The sequence below is a fragment of the Myotis nattereri genome (genome assembly GCF_964212035.1).
Source record: "Myotis nattereri genome assembly, chromosome: 8".
In the NCBI taxonomy this organism is placed as follows: domain Eukaryota; kingdom Metazoa; phylum Chordata; class Mammalia; order Chiroptera; family Vespertilionidae; genus Myotis; species Myotis nattereri.
The window spans coordinates 36,573,797-36,592,041 of NC_138083.1; the positions used below are offsets into that span (position 1 = coordinate 36,573,797).

The 18,245-nt window shown below is 40.6% G+C and overlaps 1 protein-coding gene across 3 annotated transcripts in view; it reads right to left on the minus strand.

The window, feature by feature from the left end:
* TRPC4AP (transient receptor potential cation channel subfamily C member 4 associated protein) overlaps positions 1-18,245 on the minus strand; it is an 81,852-nt gene that overhangs the window by 21,460 nt on the left and 42,147 nt on the right. For all 3 annotated transcript variants that reach the window (XM_081096492.1, XM_081096491.1, XM_081096490.1), the window contains exons 6-8: positions 16,819-16,947; positions 11,182-11,389; positions 4,863-5,048 (exon numbers count right to left, since the gene is read on the minus strand). In XM_081096492.1, coding sequence (XP_080952618.1) covers positions 4,863-5,048; positions 11,182-11,389; positions 16,819-16,947 — 523 coding nt within the window. The remainder of the gene's footprint in view (positions 1-4,862; positions 5,049-11,181; positions 11,390-16,818; positions 16,948-18,245) is intronic.

The following is an 18,245-nucleotide window of genomic DNA, read 5'->3' on the forward strand; positions in this document are numbered from 1 at the left end:
ATTGAGAAAATTCTATTTTATTCTCATATATTTTTCTGCAGATTGGAAGAAAAACCATAATTACAGACAGTCCTCGGGTTATGTCGAACTCAACGTTATGTTGTTTCGTGGTACGTTGTTTTGTGGTTACGTCGCCATCTCCCATTTATTAAAAAAAAAAAAAGTTCCGTTATTTCGACATATGTATATATGTGCTTTATGTTTTTTATTATTTATTTACCACAAGTAAAGGTCAGGAATTATCTTTCTTTTGTTTTTTACTGATTCACTTCATTACTGCTGTGTATGTGCTCCATGTGAGTGACGTAGGTGCTTATGTAGGTGGGTTCCGACTTATGGCGAAATCGCGTTACATCGCATCATGATCTCCGACGTAACCTGAGGACCTCCTGTACTCAATTTCTACGTTGGGATACCTTGGCCCATCTCCCGGAACAATTTAAGAGTCAACTAATCTGTGACAAGAATCTAAAGAGCTATCATGTAGATTCCTGCCTCTGCTGTACGCTTGTGTGGCCTTGAAAGCCTCGGCATCCTCATCACCTCGCTCAGGGAGTCCTGGGGGTGACTGAGGAGAGGATGTCTCTGGAAGGAGCAGGTGTGGCATATGGCATACAAGTCCTTCTCAGTAATAAACGTCCGTGGAAAAAGAGACACAGGCAGCTCAGGTTCTTCCCCAAGTCACTGCCAACCTTTGGTGCCAGGTTTGTAAGAGCCCCTAGGATAGGTATTTTCAAGAAACAGTCCCCAAAGTAATGGCCAAAGCTTAGTAATAAGGTAAGTCCCAACGACGAGGGTGGGAAAACTAGTTTGAGGCCTGCACTTCCCTCCAATCTCTTAAGCTCCACCAAACCGATTAAAGTGGCCAACACACCCCCTTTCCATCCCCAGCACAGAATAGGTACTTGGGTTGATGAATAATTCATACTATACAACTCACCCATTTAAAATGTACAATTCAGTGGTTTTTAGTATATTCAGAGTTGTACAGCCATCAACACAATCAATTTTAGAGCATTTTCACTACCCCCAAAAGAAATCCTACACTCATTAGCAGCCACAGGCCATTTCCCAACTTCTCAGCCCTAGGCATCCATTAAATTACTTTCTGTTTCCATGGCTTTGCTTATTCAGGACATTTTGTATAAATGGAATCATACAACATGTGCTCTTTTGTTGGCTTCTTTCCCTTAGCACAGCGTTTTCAAGGTTCATTCAGGTTGTACGATGTATCAGTATTTCATTTTTTAAACTGCTGAACAATATTCTATCATATATCATATTCTGTTATCTATTCAGCAGTTAATGCACAGTTGGATAGGTTCATGTTTTGGCTATTATAAATCTGTTGCTATGAATATTCATGTATAAGTTCTTTTGTAAACGTATGTTTTCATTTCTCTTGAGTATATACCTAGGAATGGACTTTCTGGTAACATAACTCTTATGTTTAACCTTTTGAGGAACTGCCAGACTGTTTCCAAAATGGCTGCAGTATTTTACATGCCCCCAACAGGGAATGAGAGTTCTGATTTCTCCATATCCTTGCCAACACTTGTTTGTGTGTGTGTGTGTTTTAAATATATTTTTGTTGATTTCAGAAAGGAAGGAAGAGGGAGAGAAACATCAATGATGAGAGAGAATCACTGATTGGCTGCCTCCTGCACACCCGCTACTGGGGATCAAGCCTGCAACCTGGGCATATGCCCTTGACCGGAATCGAACCAGGAACCCTTCAGTCCGCAGGCCAATGCTCTTTCCACTGAGCCAAACTGGCTAGAGCTCCTTGCCAACACTTGTTATTATCTGTCGTTTTGATAAGCATCTTAATGGGTGTGAAGTGATATCTTACTGCAGTTTAAATTTGCATTTCCCCACCGACTAATGATGTTAAAGTATCTTTTTATGTTATTGGCTATCTAAATATCTTCTCTAGAGAAATATCTATTCAGATCCTTTCCCCACATTGTGAAATGGGTTGCTTCTTTATTACTAAGCTGTAGGACAGTGATGGCGAACCTTTTGAGCTCGGCGTGTCGGCATTTTGAAAAACCCTAACTTAACTCTGGTGTCGTCTCACATATAGAAATTTTTTGATATTTGCAACCATAGTAAGACAAAGACTTATATATTTTTATTTATTTATTTATTTTAAATTGTTTTATTGCTTAAAGTATTACAAAGAGTATTACATATGTCTCCTCTTTTTTCCCGCCCTTAACAATCCCCCAGCCTCTCCTACCCCCCAGTGTCTTATGTCCACTGGTTATGCTTATATAAAGACTTATATTTTTGATATTTATTTTATATATTTAAATGCCATTTAACAAAGAAAAATCAACCAAAAAAATGAGTTCGCGTGTCACCTCTGACACGTGTGTCATAGGTTCGCCATCACTGCTGTAGGAGTTCCTTACATATTCTAAATTCAAGTCCCTTATTAGCTATATGATTTATAAAAATGTTCTCTACCCTCAAAAATATTTTCCCAGCCCTAGCCGGTTTGGCTCAGTGGATAGAGTGTCGGCCTGTGGACTGAAGGGTCCCTGGTTCGATTCCGGTCAAGGGCACATGCCCGGGTTGCAGGCTCGATCCCCAGTGGGGGGCATGCAGGAGGCAGCCGACTGATGATTCTCTCTCATCATTGATGTTTCTGTCTCCCTCTCCCTCTCCCTTCCTCTCTGAAATCAATAAAAATATATTTAAAATAAAAAAGTTTTTCCATTCTATGGGTTGTCTTTTCACTTTCCTGATAGTGTTTGTTTGTTTTTTAATCCTCACCAGAGAATATTTTTTCCATTGATTTTTAGAGAGACTGGAAGGGAGGAGAGGTGGAGGAGGGGGAAAGGAGGAGAGCAGAGAGGTGAGAGAGAGAGAAAGAGAGAGAAAAAAACATCAGTGTGAGAGACACACACTGATTGGTTGCCTCTGGCATACAATCAAACCTGCAACCCAGATACGTGCCCTTGACTGGGAATCGAACCTGCAACCCTTCAGTGCACAGGCCAGTGCTCTAACCACTGAGACACTGGTCAGGGCCTGATGGTGGGTATTTTGAAGTAAGAAAGGTTTTCATTTTAATGAAGTTCAATTTATTTATTTTTAATTTTGTTGCTTGTGCTTTAGATGGCATCTAAGAAAACATTGCCAAATCCAAGGTCATGAAGATTTAATTCTGTTTTCTTCTAAGTGTTTTATAAATTCAGCTCATATATTTAAGTCTTTGATGGCTTTGAGTTAATTTGTACGTATGATGTGAAGTAGGGGGTTTCAACTTCATTCTTTTGCATGTGGATAACTAATGGCTCCAGCACCATTTGTGTAAAAGACTACCTACTGTTTCCCAAACTGAATGGTCTTAGAATTCTTGTTGAAAATCAATTGACCATATTAAGTGAGGGTTTATTTGTGAACTCTCAATTCTATTTCATTATACTAGTATGTCTCTGTTTATGCTGGTAGCACACTGTTGATTGCTGATGCTCTGCAGTTAAGTTTTGAAATTATGAAGTGTGACTCTCCCAATTTTGTTTTTTTCCAAGATTGTTTTGGCGTTTCTGGAACCTTTGCTTTTCCATAGAATTTTAGGACCAGCTAGTCCACTTTTGCAAAGAAGCCAGCTGGAATTTTGACAGGAACTGGGTTGAATCTGCAGATGGATACGTAGATCAAGATGGGGAGTACTGCTACCTTAAAAATACTGAGTCTTCTGATCCATAAACACAAGACATGAGATGTCTTTCCATTTACTTAGGTCTCTTTAATTTCTTTCAATAATGTTTTATAATTTTCCGAGTATAAGTTTTGCATTTATTAAATGTATCTCTAAGTGCTTCATTCTTTTTGATATTCTTATAAATGAAATTGTTTTAACTTCATTTTAGTTTGTTAATTATTACTGTAGAGAAATAGAATTTCTGTATATTGAGCTCATATCTTGAAATTAAGCTTATATCTTCGTTGAACTCATTTACTAGTTTAGTGGCTTTTTAGTGAATTCTTTAGGTCTTTCTATAGAAAAGATCATGTCATCTATAAATATAGTTTTACTACTTCCTAATCTAGATACTTTTTAAAAAAAAATAAGTTTTGTTTATAGTTTCACTGGGGAGGCAGGTCCATATAACACCCCAGACTTTCCTCCCTTCAATTTTATCTGCATGTGATTACAATGAGAATTACTAGGTTTGTACAATCTGACCCCATCCTGCTGGCCAGAATCAAATGCTTCAGGGTTGGGCAAATGACCCACGATGGGCCAGACTCCTTCACCATGTAGCTGGAGCTGAGACTAGAACCCTACACATTTACTAGGCAGCCTACTCATCAGAAAAGAAAAAAGAGAAGACTAAAAGAAAAAGGAGACAGAGCAAGAACTCTTTGGGTTCCTAAGAATGCTCTGGTTATTGGCTCCAGACAGTCTCTCCGATTGTGCTACCAAGCCATCGTCCCTCCAATCAGACTGGAACCCTTAGAGCAGTGGTTCTCAATCTTCTGGCCCTTGAAATACAGTTCCTCATGTTGTGACCCAACCATAAATTTTCGTTGCTACTTCATAACTGTAATGTTGCTACTGTTATGAATCGTAATGTAAATATCTGATATGCAGGATGGCCTTAGGCAACCCCTGTGAAAGGGTCATTCCACCGCCAAAGGGGTCACGACCAACAGCTTGAGAACTGCTGCCTTAGAGGGAGTTCAAAGATATTTCTGTCACTAGCTAGCAAAATAATCTTAATAATCATGCTCTAGGATTCCCTGAGGAAAAACTCTAGTTTGAGCAAATTTCAATTTATCCTCTTTGGAAAAGAGGTCAAGAATGGCTTCAGGAATCCACCTCTCAGGAGACCCACTGCAAGTACCTTGACTGTGCTCTGATTCCTCATTAGCCACTCGCATCAGAGCATCTAGCACCAAAGCATTGTCGAGCCATGTGTACCACTCCTCCAACTCCTGAAGGAAGCTGGCTGTGCCCGTTGACTCTGATACCTTTCGAGTTGCCAGCTTGCAAAGCCGCTCAACAAAGCCAGGGATGCTGAGAAGGGCCGCTGCAGAAGAAAGAACAGAAGAAGAAATGTTCAAAACAGAGACCAGCTCTAAAGCCCTGAACAAGCTACCAGCACCTCACCTGCATGACAGCAGCTATTCAGCCACAGTCTCCCTTTAAAATGAAAGACCAAACAACGGTAAAATAGTAATAAAGTTATAGAAACACATAATTTTAGTAGATGCAAGGAAAAACACTCTCTTATATCTACTGGTGGAAATATAAATTAGAATAACTTATGCCTTAAATCTGTGTGTCTTGGAGTCATGGGTCTATTACCGGAAATTTACCATAAGGAAATAACCAATTATATAATACAAAGACAGCTGTACATAGATGTTCAGTGGCATGGTTTCTATAATAACAAAAAGAAATAACTACATGTTCAATAGCATATTGATTAAATATGATATATTCAAACAACAGAATACAACACAGACACTAAGAATGATGACACATACCTCTCTATACAGTGACTCCAAAAGATGTTTAAATTTACTTACAAAAAGGTGCTTAAATGTTACTTAAACAGTATCGGCTTGGGTCTGTTTTCTTAAAAAATTTGGAACCTTAGGGGACTGTCTAGGGCGGGGGGGAAAAATGGACACATATGTAATACCCTTTGTATTACTTTAAGCAATAAAAAAAAAAAAAATTTGAAACTTTACTTCTTTAAATATGTACATAAAGAAAAGATATGTTCTAAGGCATTTACTGTCGTTGTTTCTGAGTAGAAGTGCATATAAATGCTTCTTTTAAAACTACTTATATATAGTTTGATTTTCCTGTAATAAGCAAGTACAGGGAAGCAAAAAGGCAGGAAGAAAAAAAGGTAAGCCTTTTTTAAAAAAAATTGAATTCTTTATTGTTGAAAGTATTACATATGTCTTCTTTTTCCCCCACTGACCTCTCCCCAGCTGCTCCCACGCCCCAGGATGTGCCCTCACCCCCTACTGTCTGTATTCATTGATTATGCTTATATGCATGCATACAAGTCCTTTGGTTGAACTGTTACCCCCCTTTCCCACCCTCCCTTGCCTTTCCTCTGAGTTTTGATGGTCTGTTCGATGCTTCTATGTCTCTGGATCTATTTTTGATCATCAGTTAAGCCTTTTTTTTTTTTCTTAACCCAACTCCTCTAACTGGATAATTATTCAACTCCTATGAGTAAGATGGAAATCCTGATCAGCATAAGAGAACATAATAAACTTTGAAAGCAGGGAAATCTGGGTTCAAATCTTGTCAATATCATTAACCTTCTTTAAAATAAGGCTAATATCTACATATTTGCTTGTATGTGCATTAAATCTTCCAGGAAGGATAGAAAATAGCAGCTGCTGAAGGCAATGAGAATTAGGCCAATGGGAATAGAGTGGGAGGGAAACTTTTCAATGAACACCATTTTGAAACTACAGATTTTTTGAAACAGGCAAACGTGTCATCTAATTCAAACCTAATAAATATTTCATAATATCAATATATTACTATTAATTTGGTAGTGTATAATATGGCACTGGAGTTCAGTTTAAAAAGAGTCATTATCTTGTGGAAACACTAAAATATGTACAGGTGAAATTTTTATGATATCTGGGATTTGCTTCAAAATAATCCAAAGTGAGGGGGGAGAACCAAGATGGCGGCGTAGGTAAACACCGGAGAATGCTGCCTCGCACAACCACTTCAAAAATACAACTAAAAGACGGAATGGACATCACCCAGAACCACAGGAAAGCTGGCTGAGGGAAAATTCTACAACTAGGAGGAAAGAGAAAAACATACCAAGACTCAAAGGAGGCGCAGTGCTGAAGTGAAATACTAAGGTGCGGAGGTGCGTGCGGAGCGGGCTGGCGGCTGAGGGCGGGTTGTCGTTTTCAATCGGGAGGGAGGCTCAGGCCCTGAGCTCCAGTTCTGGGCGAGTCTCTAGGGACCCAGACTCAAACGGGAGAAGCGGGACTGTCTGGCATCGGTTGGAACTCGAGGGCAGCTTTCTCTCCAAGGTTTGCAGCAGTTGCTGGGACTCTGAGAGGCAGAGCCTCTGGGGACAGGACTGAGAGCAGCCATAACTGCTCCCTCCGCCCGCCCTGTAGATCCCCTGGGACCCGCCCCGCCCAAGCCCTGCACAGAGGCATTCGAGGGATAGCCTCAGGCAAAGGCTAGATTAGCACCGCCCTAGAGATCCAGCACAGAAGTTCTCCCACCACAGACACAGCTGATTCTCATAGCCAGTTGGCCTGGAGGTCAAATCCCCCCAGTATTACCGACAACAATCAAGGCTTAACTACAACAAGACTGCGCACAAAGACCACAAGGGGGTGCACCAAGAAAGCATAAAAAATGCGGAGACAAAGAAACATGACAGAAATGGAGGATATAGAGCTCAAAACCGCACTTTTAAGGTCTTTCAATAATTTTCTAGAAACTGCCGATAAACTTAATGAGATCTACAAGAAATCTAATGAGACCCTCGATGTTGTGATAAAGAACCACCTAGAAATTAAGCATACACTGACTGAAATAAAGAATATTATACAAACTCCCAACAGCAGACCAGAGGAGCGCAAGAATCAAGTCAAAGATTTGAAAAGCGAAGAAGCAAAAAACACCCGACCGGAAAAGCAAAATGAAAAAAGAATACAAAAATACGAAGATAGTGTAAGGAGCCTCTGGGACAGCTTCAAGCGTACCAACATCAGAATTATAGGGGTGCCAGAAGATCAGAGAGAGCAAGATATTGAAAACCTATTTGAAGAAATAATGACAGAAAACTTCCCCTACCTGGTGAAAGAAATAGACTTACAACTCCAGGAAGCACAGAGAACCCCAAACAAAAGGAACCAAAGAGGACCAAACCAAGACACATCATCATTAAAATGCCAAGAGCAAAAGACAAAGAGAGAATCTTAAAAGCAGCAAGAGAAAGAAACTCAGTTACCTACAAGGGAATACCCATACGACTGTCAGCTGATTTCTCAACAGAAACTTTGCAGGCCAGAAGGGAGTGGCAAGAAATATTCAAAGTGATGAATACCAAGAACCTACAACCAAGATTACTTTATCCAGCAAAGCTATCATTCAGAATTGAAGGTCAGATAAAGAGCTTCACAGATAAGGAAAAGCTAAAGGAGTTCATCACCACCAACCCAGGATTATATGAAATGCTGAAAGGTATCCTTTAAGAAGAGGAAGAAGAAGAAAAAGGTAAAGATACAAATTATGAACAACAAATATGCATCTATCAACAAGTGAATCTAAGAATCAAGTGAATAAATAATCTGATGAACAGAATGAACTGGTGATTATAATAGAATCAGGGACATAGAAAGGGAATGGACTGACTATTTTTGGGGGGGAAAGGGGTGTGGGAGATGCGGGAAGAGACTGGACAAAAATCGTGCACCTATTGCCCTGGCCGGTTTGGCTCAGTGGATAGAGTGTCGGCCTGCGGACTCAAGGGTCCCAGGTTCGATTCCGGTCAAGGGCACGTACCTTGGTTGCGGGCACATCCCCAGTAGGGGGTGTGCAGGAGGCAGCTGATCGATGTTTCTCTCTCATCGATGTTTCTAACTCTCTATCCCTCTCCCTTCCTCTCTGTAAAAAATCAATAAAATGTATTTAAAAAAAAAAAATCGTGCACCTATGGATGAGGACAGTGAGTGGGGAGTGAGGGCGGAGGGTGGGGTGGGAACTGGGAGGAGGAGAGTTATGGGGGGAAAAAAGAGGAACAAATGTAATAATCTGAACAATAAAGATTTAATTTAAAAAAAGAAAAAGAAAAGAAAAGGTGGGAACAACTCAAATGTCCATGAACTGATAAATGGGTAAGCAAATTACCGGTACATATACAAACAATGGAATATTAGCCATAAAACGGGATGAAATGGTGATATATGCTACAACATAGATGAATCCAGTCACAAAAGATCACATAGATGATTCTACTTATAAAATGGTCAAAATGGGAAAATCTATAGTAGATTAATGGTTGTTTATGACGGGATCAGAGTTGAGGAAGGGGAGTGTAATGGAGAATAGGGGTGTGATTGCTGAAGGATACAGGTTCTTTCTGAGGTAATGAAAATAAAATTAGTGTTGACATATACATATCTGAATATACTAAAAACGCATATTTTGTATGAATTGTATGTTATGTGAATTTAATTTTTTTTAAAAAAGATCTTGGGACTTGTATAATTACGAGGCCAGAACAGAAGTCAGATCATGGAAACCCTTCTAGGCCATGTTAGGATTCTGATTTTTATCTGAAGAGCTCTTCATTGTTCTCATTCACCACTTGAACAAGATGTACTGAAATCAACTAGATTAAAATTGCCTCCTAATTTGTCTTAAAAAAAGAACTACATTCCTTAATAACCTACAAGTATAGTTATGACCATCTATAGCAGCGGTTCTCAACCTGTGGGTCATGACCCCTTTGGGGGTCGAACGACCCTTTCACAGGGGTCGCCTAAGACCACCGGAAAACATATATATAATTACATATTGTTTTTGTGATTAATCACTATGCTTTAATTATGTTCAATTTGTAACAATGAAAATACATCCTGCATATCAGATATTTACATTACAATTCGTAACAGTAGCAAAATTACAGTTATGAAGTAGCAACGAAAATAATTTTTATGGTTGGGGGTCACCACAACATGAGGAACTGTATTAAAGGGTAGCGGCATTAGGAAGGTTGAGAACCACTGATCTATAGTCATATGTTCATAACTAAAACCAGAACATTAGTGGAGTTGGTAGAAGACTCAGACACAGTATTTAGAAGGAAGGCTGCTGGGTAGCATGTAGCAATTCTGCAGAGATAGGCCTGGGAATGCACTCATCCAGTCAACTGGACTTTAGAAACAGAGTATTGTTTTCAAAGCATCATTAGGGTTGCTGTAAAATGGTTGTAGTTTCCTACTGCTGTTTTTTAATGTTAAATTTTCATTATTCTACCTTGGTTATTTGGTTAACCCTGTGGTAAACAGGAGATTTTTTTTAATCAACTGTATTTCTAGAACTAGCTTTTTTGTTGTTGTTGCTAATCCTCACCCGAAGATATTTTTTCCATTGATTTTTAGAGAGAGTGGAAGGGAGGGGGAAAAAAAGAGAGGACGAAACATTGATGTGAGAGAAACACATCAATTGGTTGCTTCCTGCACACCCCACACTGGGGATGGAGCCCGCAATCTGGGCATGTGCCCTTGACTGGAATCAAACCTGGAGCCCTTTGGTCCTCAGGCCGACTCTGTATCCTCTGAGCCAAACCGTCTAGGGCAAGACATAACGTTTTAGTTCAAATATAAATCATCTATACTCTTATGACCAAACAGATATATGCCTAATTTCCCCCAAAACCTGCTTAGGCCAGGACAATAGAACAGAGTTCTTTTGCTACCAAAAAGCAACAGATGGAGTAGATGAGTTAGAATTGTATTTTTTTTTCTATTTAAATAACCAATATATCCACATGGTTTAAAATCAAACATACATAAAATAATACACCCATGCCTAACAGGTAGCCACTTTAGTTTTCTTGTGTATGCTTTCAGTTTATGCATACTACATATGAGCAAACAAATACATTGATATTAGTCCCCCCTCCCTGCCTTAATACAAAAAGTATTATACACACAGTTCTGCATTTTCCTTTCTACCATTAATACACGTTGGAGATTTTTCTATATCAGTATATAGAGATTTCCTTCATTCTTTTTTCTTAAAAGTTACATAATTTTCCATTATATAAATATTCTCTAAACTAGGCAGTCTCTTGTTAATGAACATTTAGATTATTTCTAGTCTTTTGTTATTACAATGTTGCAATGAATAATCTTGTATATACGTGTGTGCGCGCACACGCGTGCGCATAACCTATAGAATAAAGGCCCAGAGAGACTTAGTGCATCAAAAGTGCAGGTTTTTGTGACTCTTGACAAACAATGATTCTTAACTTTTTTGAGATTCTGATCCATTCAAAAATCTGATGAATACTACAGACTTTGCCCTCCAATGATGAACAAACACCCTCACATGGATTAAGCTCTAGAGATACTGAAAAAGCTACATGATTTAGAAAGGTGTCTCAGAGCTACAATCTTAAATTTCTGAGAGTTTAGAGACGTTACCTTGGTTGATTTCGGCTGCAGAAGGCCCTAAGCTCAAGCTCTTCTTCTGCTGAGCATTTTTGGCAAGAAGTGTGTGCTTGTCATCATTCCCTGTATCCATCTCTGAAATGGTGACAGCCAGAATCCGGCAGAAATTAGCAAGCTGCTGTTGATCGAAATTGGATACCAAGGAACTCAGATTGGGGACTTCATCTAGCCGGATCATTTCCTACAGAAGACACAAATAAAAGAATCCCTGTGCTCAGTGCATTAGAAATAAGATGTGCTCCTCTCTTGCATCCCCCTAAGAATGTGGCCACTTAGATTCAAATCCCAGCTCTGCAATTTACAGCTGAAGTAAGTTATAGAACCTCTCTAAGTCTGTTTGCTCATTTGTCAAATGGGACTAACCTACTTCCTAGGACTAGTCTGAGGATTAAATCCTTTGAGCACCACTGTTCTTATTTTCTACCTTTGCTCATTTTACCTATTTAAACAAACAAACGAACAAACAAAATACCTATCACTCAAGTTTTATGAATCATAAACTGCCATTCTTGCCACAGATGGTTTCTTTTTAAGAAGTAACATACTGCAAATATAGCTGAAGGACCGTGTTTCTCCACCTACTTGCATTCCCTTCTCTCTCCCCAGAGGTAATCGTTATTTTGAACTTTGTATTTGTTATTCCCATGTTTTTATACTTATATTTCCATAAAAACATATGGTACTATTCTGCCCGTAGTGTGAATGGCATCATATACCACCTTATTTATTAGTCAACACTGAGATTTAACTACAGATACAAGTAGCTCTAGTTCACTTGTTTTTCATTGTTTTACTCCACAACTTATTATATATATATATATATATATATATATATATATATATATATGAACTACAAGTTTTCACTATTAGACAATGTTGCAATGAACATTCCTATAGGTGTCTCCTTCTGTATTGCACAAGTAACCAATTATCTAGAGGAAGTGATAGGCATTCTTGCCCGTTTCTTGACTTTAGTAAAATTATTTCCAAAGTTTAACATTAAGTTTAATGTTTGCTGTAAGTTTTAATAGATATTAAGGAATTTTCCTCCTATTCCTAGATAAAATGAGTATTAAATTTTATAAAATGCTTTTTGTTAATGTGATTATAGTACTCTCTGTGACAGAGAAATACCCAATCCAGGAGAAGTTAAGTAAATTAGTGGGAGGAAGAGTAGCAGGAATTATCTGAGGAATATAAAGATGTTTCAAAGGGAGAAAAGTTCATGTAATACACGATTTAAAGAAAAAATATTTAATTAAAAAAATCTATGTATAATGGATCCATGCAGTTCAAGCCTGTGTTGCTCAAGGGTCAAATGTATTTTAATTTTTATTTATTTGATGCATATGACATATGGTATAAAGCATAACGAAGTGAATAGCCGCACATGACTTTACTATCACATCTCCATGCCTCTCTGCCAGAGGCAACGACCACTATCCTAAATTTTATTACTACTTTGCCTTTAAAAACAGTTTTATGATATGATTTATGTTTAGTTATTTCTGAGCTTTATAAAAATGACTAGAGGCCCGGTGCACAAAAATTTGTGCACTCGGGGGGAGGGGGGAAAAGGGGGGTGCCTCAGCCGGGCCTGTGCCCTCTCGCAGTCTGGAACCCCTTGGGAGATAACGACCTGCTGGCTTAGGCCTGCTCCCGGGTGGCAGAGGGCAGGCCCAATCACTACGTGCAGCCCCTGGTCGGGCTCAGAGCAGGGCCGATTGGGGAGTTGGGGCACCACCCCCTGTCATGCACAGAGCAAGGCGGATTGGGAGGTTGTGATGCCACCTTCAGTCACGCTCAGGGTAGGGCCGATTGGAGGGTTGGGGCACCAACCCCTGTCACACTCAAGGCAGGGTCGATGGGGAGGTTGCGGCACCACCCCGTCACACACACAGAGCAGGGCCAATCAGGGGGTTGGGGAGCTGCCCCCCGCCCCCCCGTCACGCACAGAGCAGGGCCCATCAGGGGGGTGGGGCTCCGTACCGTCATGCAGAGCAGGGTCGATCAGGGGGTTGGGGAGCTCCCCCCTGTCATGCACAGAGCAGGGCAGATAGGGGAGTTGGGGAGCCGCCCTCTATCACCCACAGAGCAGGGTCGATCAGGGGGTTAGGGTGCCGCCACTGTCACACTCAGGGCAGGGCCAATGGGGAGGTCATGGGTCTACCCCATCACACACAAAGCAGGGCCCGTGGGGGGCGGGGGGGGTTGGGGCGCCGCCCTATATCACCCACAGAGCAGGGCTGATCAGGGGGTTGGGGCGCCACCACTGTCACACTCAGGGCAGGGCCGATGGGGAGGTTATGGCTCTACCCCGTCACACACAGAGCAGGGCCTGAGGGGGAGGGGGCGGGGGCGCCACACCCTGTCACACACAGAGCCACAGGGCGATCAGGGGGTTGGGGAGCTCCCCCCAATCAGGCACAGAGCAGGGCTGATCAGGGGGTTGGGGTGTCTTCCCCTGTCACGAACAGAGCAGGGCGGATAGGGAGGTTGTGGCCCCGCCCCCTGTCACACACAGAGCCGCAGGGCGATCAGGGGGTTTGGGCGCTGCTCCCTGTCACGCTGATCCCAGTGCCGGGAGGCCTCGCGGTTCCGCTGATCCCGGTGCTGGGAGGGATATTACCCTTTTACTATATAGGGTAGAGGCCTGGTGCATGGCTGGGGCCGCCTGGTTTGCCCTGAAGGGTGTCCTGGATCAGGGTGGGGGTCCCCACTGGGGTGCCTGGCCAGCCTGGATGAGGGGATGATGGCTGTTTGCAGCTGGTCACACACCCTTCAGGGTGGGGGTCCCCACTGGGGTGCCTGGCCAGTTTGGGTCAGGGGCTGAGGGCTGTTTTCAGGCTGGCGGGTGACGGAAGCTCCCAACCGCTCCTTTTTTTCTTTTTTCTTTTTTAATTCTGGGCCAGCTTTAGGTCTGGCTCCAGCTCTGAGGCCTCTGCTGCTGAAAGCAGGTATCTGGTTTGTTTGGGTTCTATAATCGAGACACTGTATCAACTCCAGCTCTGAGATCCCGGCTAGCTGAAAGCAGGTTTCTGGGGTTTTGTTTAGCTTCTATATTTGTTACAATGTTTCAAACTGCAAGCTCAGAGGCCGGCAAGGCAGGCGGGGAACGTTGGATTCCTCCGTCACTGAAGCAAGCAAGCCTCATGTTAGCTTCCAGCTGCCTGGCTGCCAGCTGCCATCTTGGCTGGCAGTTAATTTGCATATCGCCCTGATTAGCCAATGGGAAGGGTAGCGGCCGTACGCTAATTACCATGTTTCTCTTTTATTAGATAGGATATACTATATCCAATCTTCTGCAACTGACTTCTAGCAATAATTTCTATGATTCAGTTGTGCTGTTGCATTTAGCAACAGTTCCTTTTTTCCCCACCACTTTCTAACACAGGCATACCTCGTTTTTTTGCGCTTTGCTTTATTGTACTTCACAGATGTTGCAGTTTTAACAAGTAGAAGGAAAAATTTCCACCAGCAAAAAGACTACGACTCACTTTGTGAAACTCTCGCTTTATTGCAGTGGTCTGGAACTGAACCCGCAGTACCTCGGAGTTATGCCTGTGTTCTACTGTGTGAATGGAGTACATTTATTTACCCCTTCTCCTGAAGACAGATCACAGACTTGGTTTCAGTTTTTGTTCCATGTTTCTTGATGCACATGTGCAGTTTTTCTGGGGCAGTGGCTTACAAACCATTCTTACAATGCCCAAGAATTAGAAATATCCATAATTACCCAGTAAACATACATATGTGAATGCATAGATACATGTATAAATAAGAAACAGAAACTTCTTCAAACAATACCCTTACATGATACATTTTGATCTTTTCTATTTAGCTGGCAGACCCACTGAATTGACTGCACAACCTCTTGGCTTCAGTTCAGTGTTTTCATTTCTAAGAATCACTGTTCTCGGAATGAGCTTTCCCACGAGCATGCCTGAGACTCAGGCTGCGGTACTGATGTCCTGGCCCTCAGGGCAGTGCATACCTAGGTGCTGAGTCACAGGGTATATGCATGTTAAAGTAAAAAACATTAGAAAGGTAAAGATATTCTGCTGATATGAAACAGTATCATCACTAGAAAAGTGTTGTCAACGATATACATTCTCACCAAATTTGCTCTATTTTCTCTAACTGTGGTCTTGATTTGCATTTCCCTAAGTATCAATGAGGTTAAGTATCCTTTCTTATATTTATGAACCATTTGTTTCTCCTCTGTGAAATGCGTGTTCATATCGTTGTCCATTTTTCTACTGAACTATTTCATTTTCTTGCCAATCTGTAAGAATTCTTGATAAATTTTGACTACCAATCCTTTGTCAGTTGCATGGGTTGCAAATACCTTTTCCCAGTTTGTGGCTTGGGTTCCTTCTTATGGTGTCTGTCTCCCTTGCAAAATGTTCCAAAATACCCATAATATCTAACAGACCTCATCAACATTTTGGCAAAAAAGGAAAAGCAATTCTAGACTCCTATGCTGATACTGCCAGGAAGACTGGAAGCCCGTTCTCTCACACTGGCTGGAGCACAGTTAGTAGAAAAACAACAAAGCCTTTTTATCAAAGGACACAAAGGGTCTGTCTGGGACCTGCACACATTTCCAATGTGTTCCTACAGACAATGGGCCACTTATGCATCTTCCGCCTGGGTGATAACAAACAGGACCTGAGGAAAGTACAGCGAAAAGACAGAAGTGAAAGCTGGGACCAACACAATGCACGGGGGTGCCCTTTTCCCAGCAAGGCCAACGCTAAGAGGCTGCTCCTGCCTCCCGAGTAGTAAAAGAATTCTGCCAAATTGCAACCAGCATGGATGTATGGGACAAATACTGGGGAAGGAAGGAAGTTTCAGGTCCGAAGAAGCGTAACACCAAAAATCTAAGATAGTGGTTCTCTAACAGATGTCTATGGGTATGTTTTTAGGGTCTGGGAGATTGCAATGGTAAGTTTTTAATTTAGTGCTTTCATTTCAATCATAGTTAGTTTTTTTTAAGCATATTCTGGATCATTTGAATGTACATCTTATGACCAAGTGGCCACACTTCAGTGATCATTACCTGTGTCTCCTGTGTTGGTGTCAATTAACATTAACTGTTGACAACTAATGGGGGAAAAACACAGGTAAACTTAAGTAAAAGTGAAAGTCAAAAATCACCAAGGGAAACATCCTAATAAATGAAGGTTTTACAGCAGTTCAAATAAAGTGGTAAGAGAATGAAGTCACACAGCATGTAGCAGTAGGTATGCTAAAAAGATCTGCATTATAATAATTAGTGAGTGCGGGGCAATTTGATTTTGGCAAAGTGACATTAGCCATCACATTAAATTCATTATGTCAATCAGAACTTTTGAGTTTTATAATTACTTTGATTTCAATTTGTTTATTTGTTTAGGTTTTATAGTCATATAAGACCCATTAGTATAAAAAGTATAACCTAATTTTTACTTGAATACAGATGTATTTAAGTAACACAAAAAAATTATTTAACACTAGGAGTACGGAAGAATTTTTCTTTTAAAAGGGTTCTGTACATTAATTAAGGTTCCAGAATCCAATCAGCTGAGACTCTCTCCCACCTGGTTACCCACCTGTCGGAGGACATACCTTTTTAACACCCAAAATATCTTCAATGAGGGTTGCTGTTTGTAAGAATGTCTTCTTACTCGTCATCAGTGTAAACAGGAAGATCACAAAGTCATTCTTTTCTGCCAAACGCTTTGTAACTCCTTCCGTCTATCATAGGGAGGAGAGAAAAGGCAGGATAAGTTATAAATATGAAAAAATATATATAAAGAGCAAGATATCCCTTCCAGACACTGGAAACACAATCCCACATTATATCTGAAATTCTTGGCTTAGGTCTTAAATCCGTAAAACAATATACAAAACACTGTGTGCAAATATATTTTTTTCTGGGAAGGGGTGTTTTCATGATAATCTTATAGGTTTGTGACCTAGCATCTGCTTGGTATCTAAATCAGGAGCTATAACTAGCATACAGTAGTCCAAGTTTTATTTAACCAGCAGTACTTTTAAAATTTTGAATGTAAATATTTTTCAGGCAAAGACGTGCCTACTCCAGGATTGTCACAATTTGTACAAGTGCCCACTCCAAAAACCAGCAACTTCAAACATTTCTTGTTTTCTGCCCAGTCCCTGAAGTACTGGTATTTTCAACTCCAAAAGCCAATCAATGATGGAGTTAATAACATCATACAGTCGTTTTTTTAATAAGGACAATTTCTTAGTGGCCTCAGCTCCAAGAATAATTGTGTTTCCTGAAAATTAGTTTATTTTTACTTATAGCTCTGTCTGTGCCTATTTGTGCCACTAGCTTCATGTGGCTATTAAGCACTTGAAATGTGGCTAGTCTGAACTGAGGTGTGCTGAGTAAAAAACACCAGATTTTGAAAGGTCAGTACAAAAAAAAAATCTTGATATTTAATTTTAAGCGTATTAAAATGAACTTCACTTATCCCTATTTTTTTCTTATTAAAAAAAATTGCTACAAGGAAATTTAAAGTAACCTAAGTGGCTTACATTGTGTTTCTAGTGCACAGCACTATTACAGATGCTGAGCTGTGTAAATGTTAAAACATATCTCCCTATTTGTGTTGGCTGCTAAGAAGTTTAAACCCAAATTTGTGCACCATCCATAATACAGATGATGTTATGCTCTACATTTTTATATTAGCCCATTTCTTAGATGTATGTTATACCCTTAACTTATTTATCCTTTCATTCTTCTAAATTCATACTTCTAAATTTATGATTTTGCCGTAACCGGTTTGGCTCAGTGAATAGAGTGTCGGCCTGCGGACTGAAAGGTCCCAGGTTCGTTTCTGGTCAAGGGCATGTACCTTGGTGGTGGGCACATCCCCAGTGAGGGGTGTGCAGGAGGCAGCTGATCGATGTTTCTCTCTCATCGACGTTTCTGACTATCTATCTCCCTTCCTCTCTGTAAAAATCAATAAAATATATTTAAAAAAAGAATTAAATTTATGATTTTGATAGATTTTACATACTCCTGT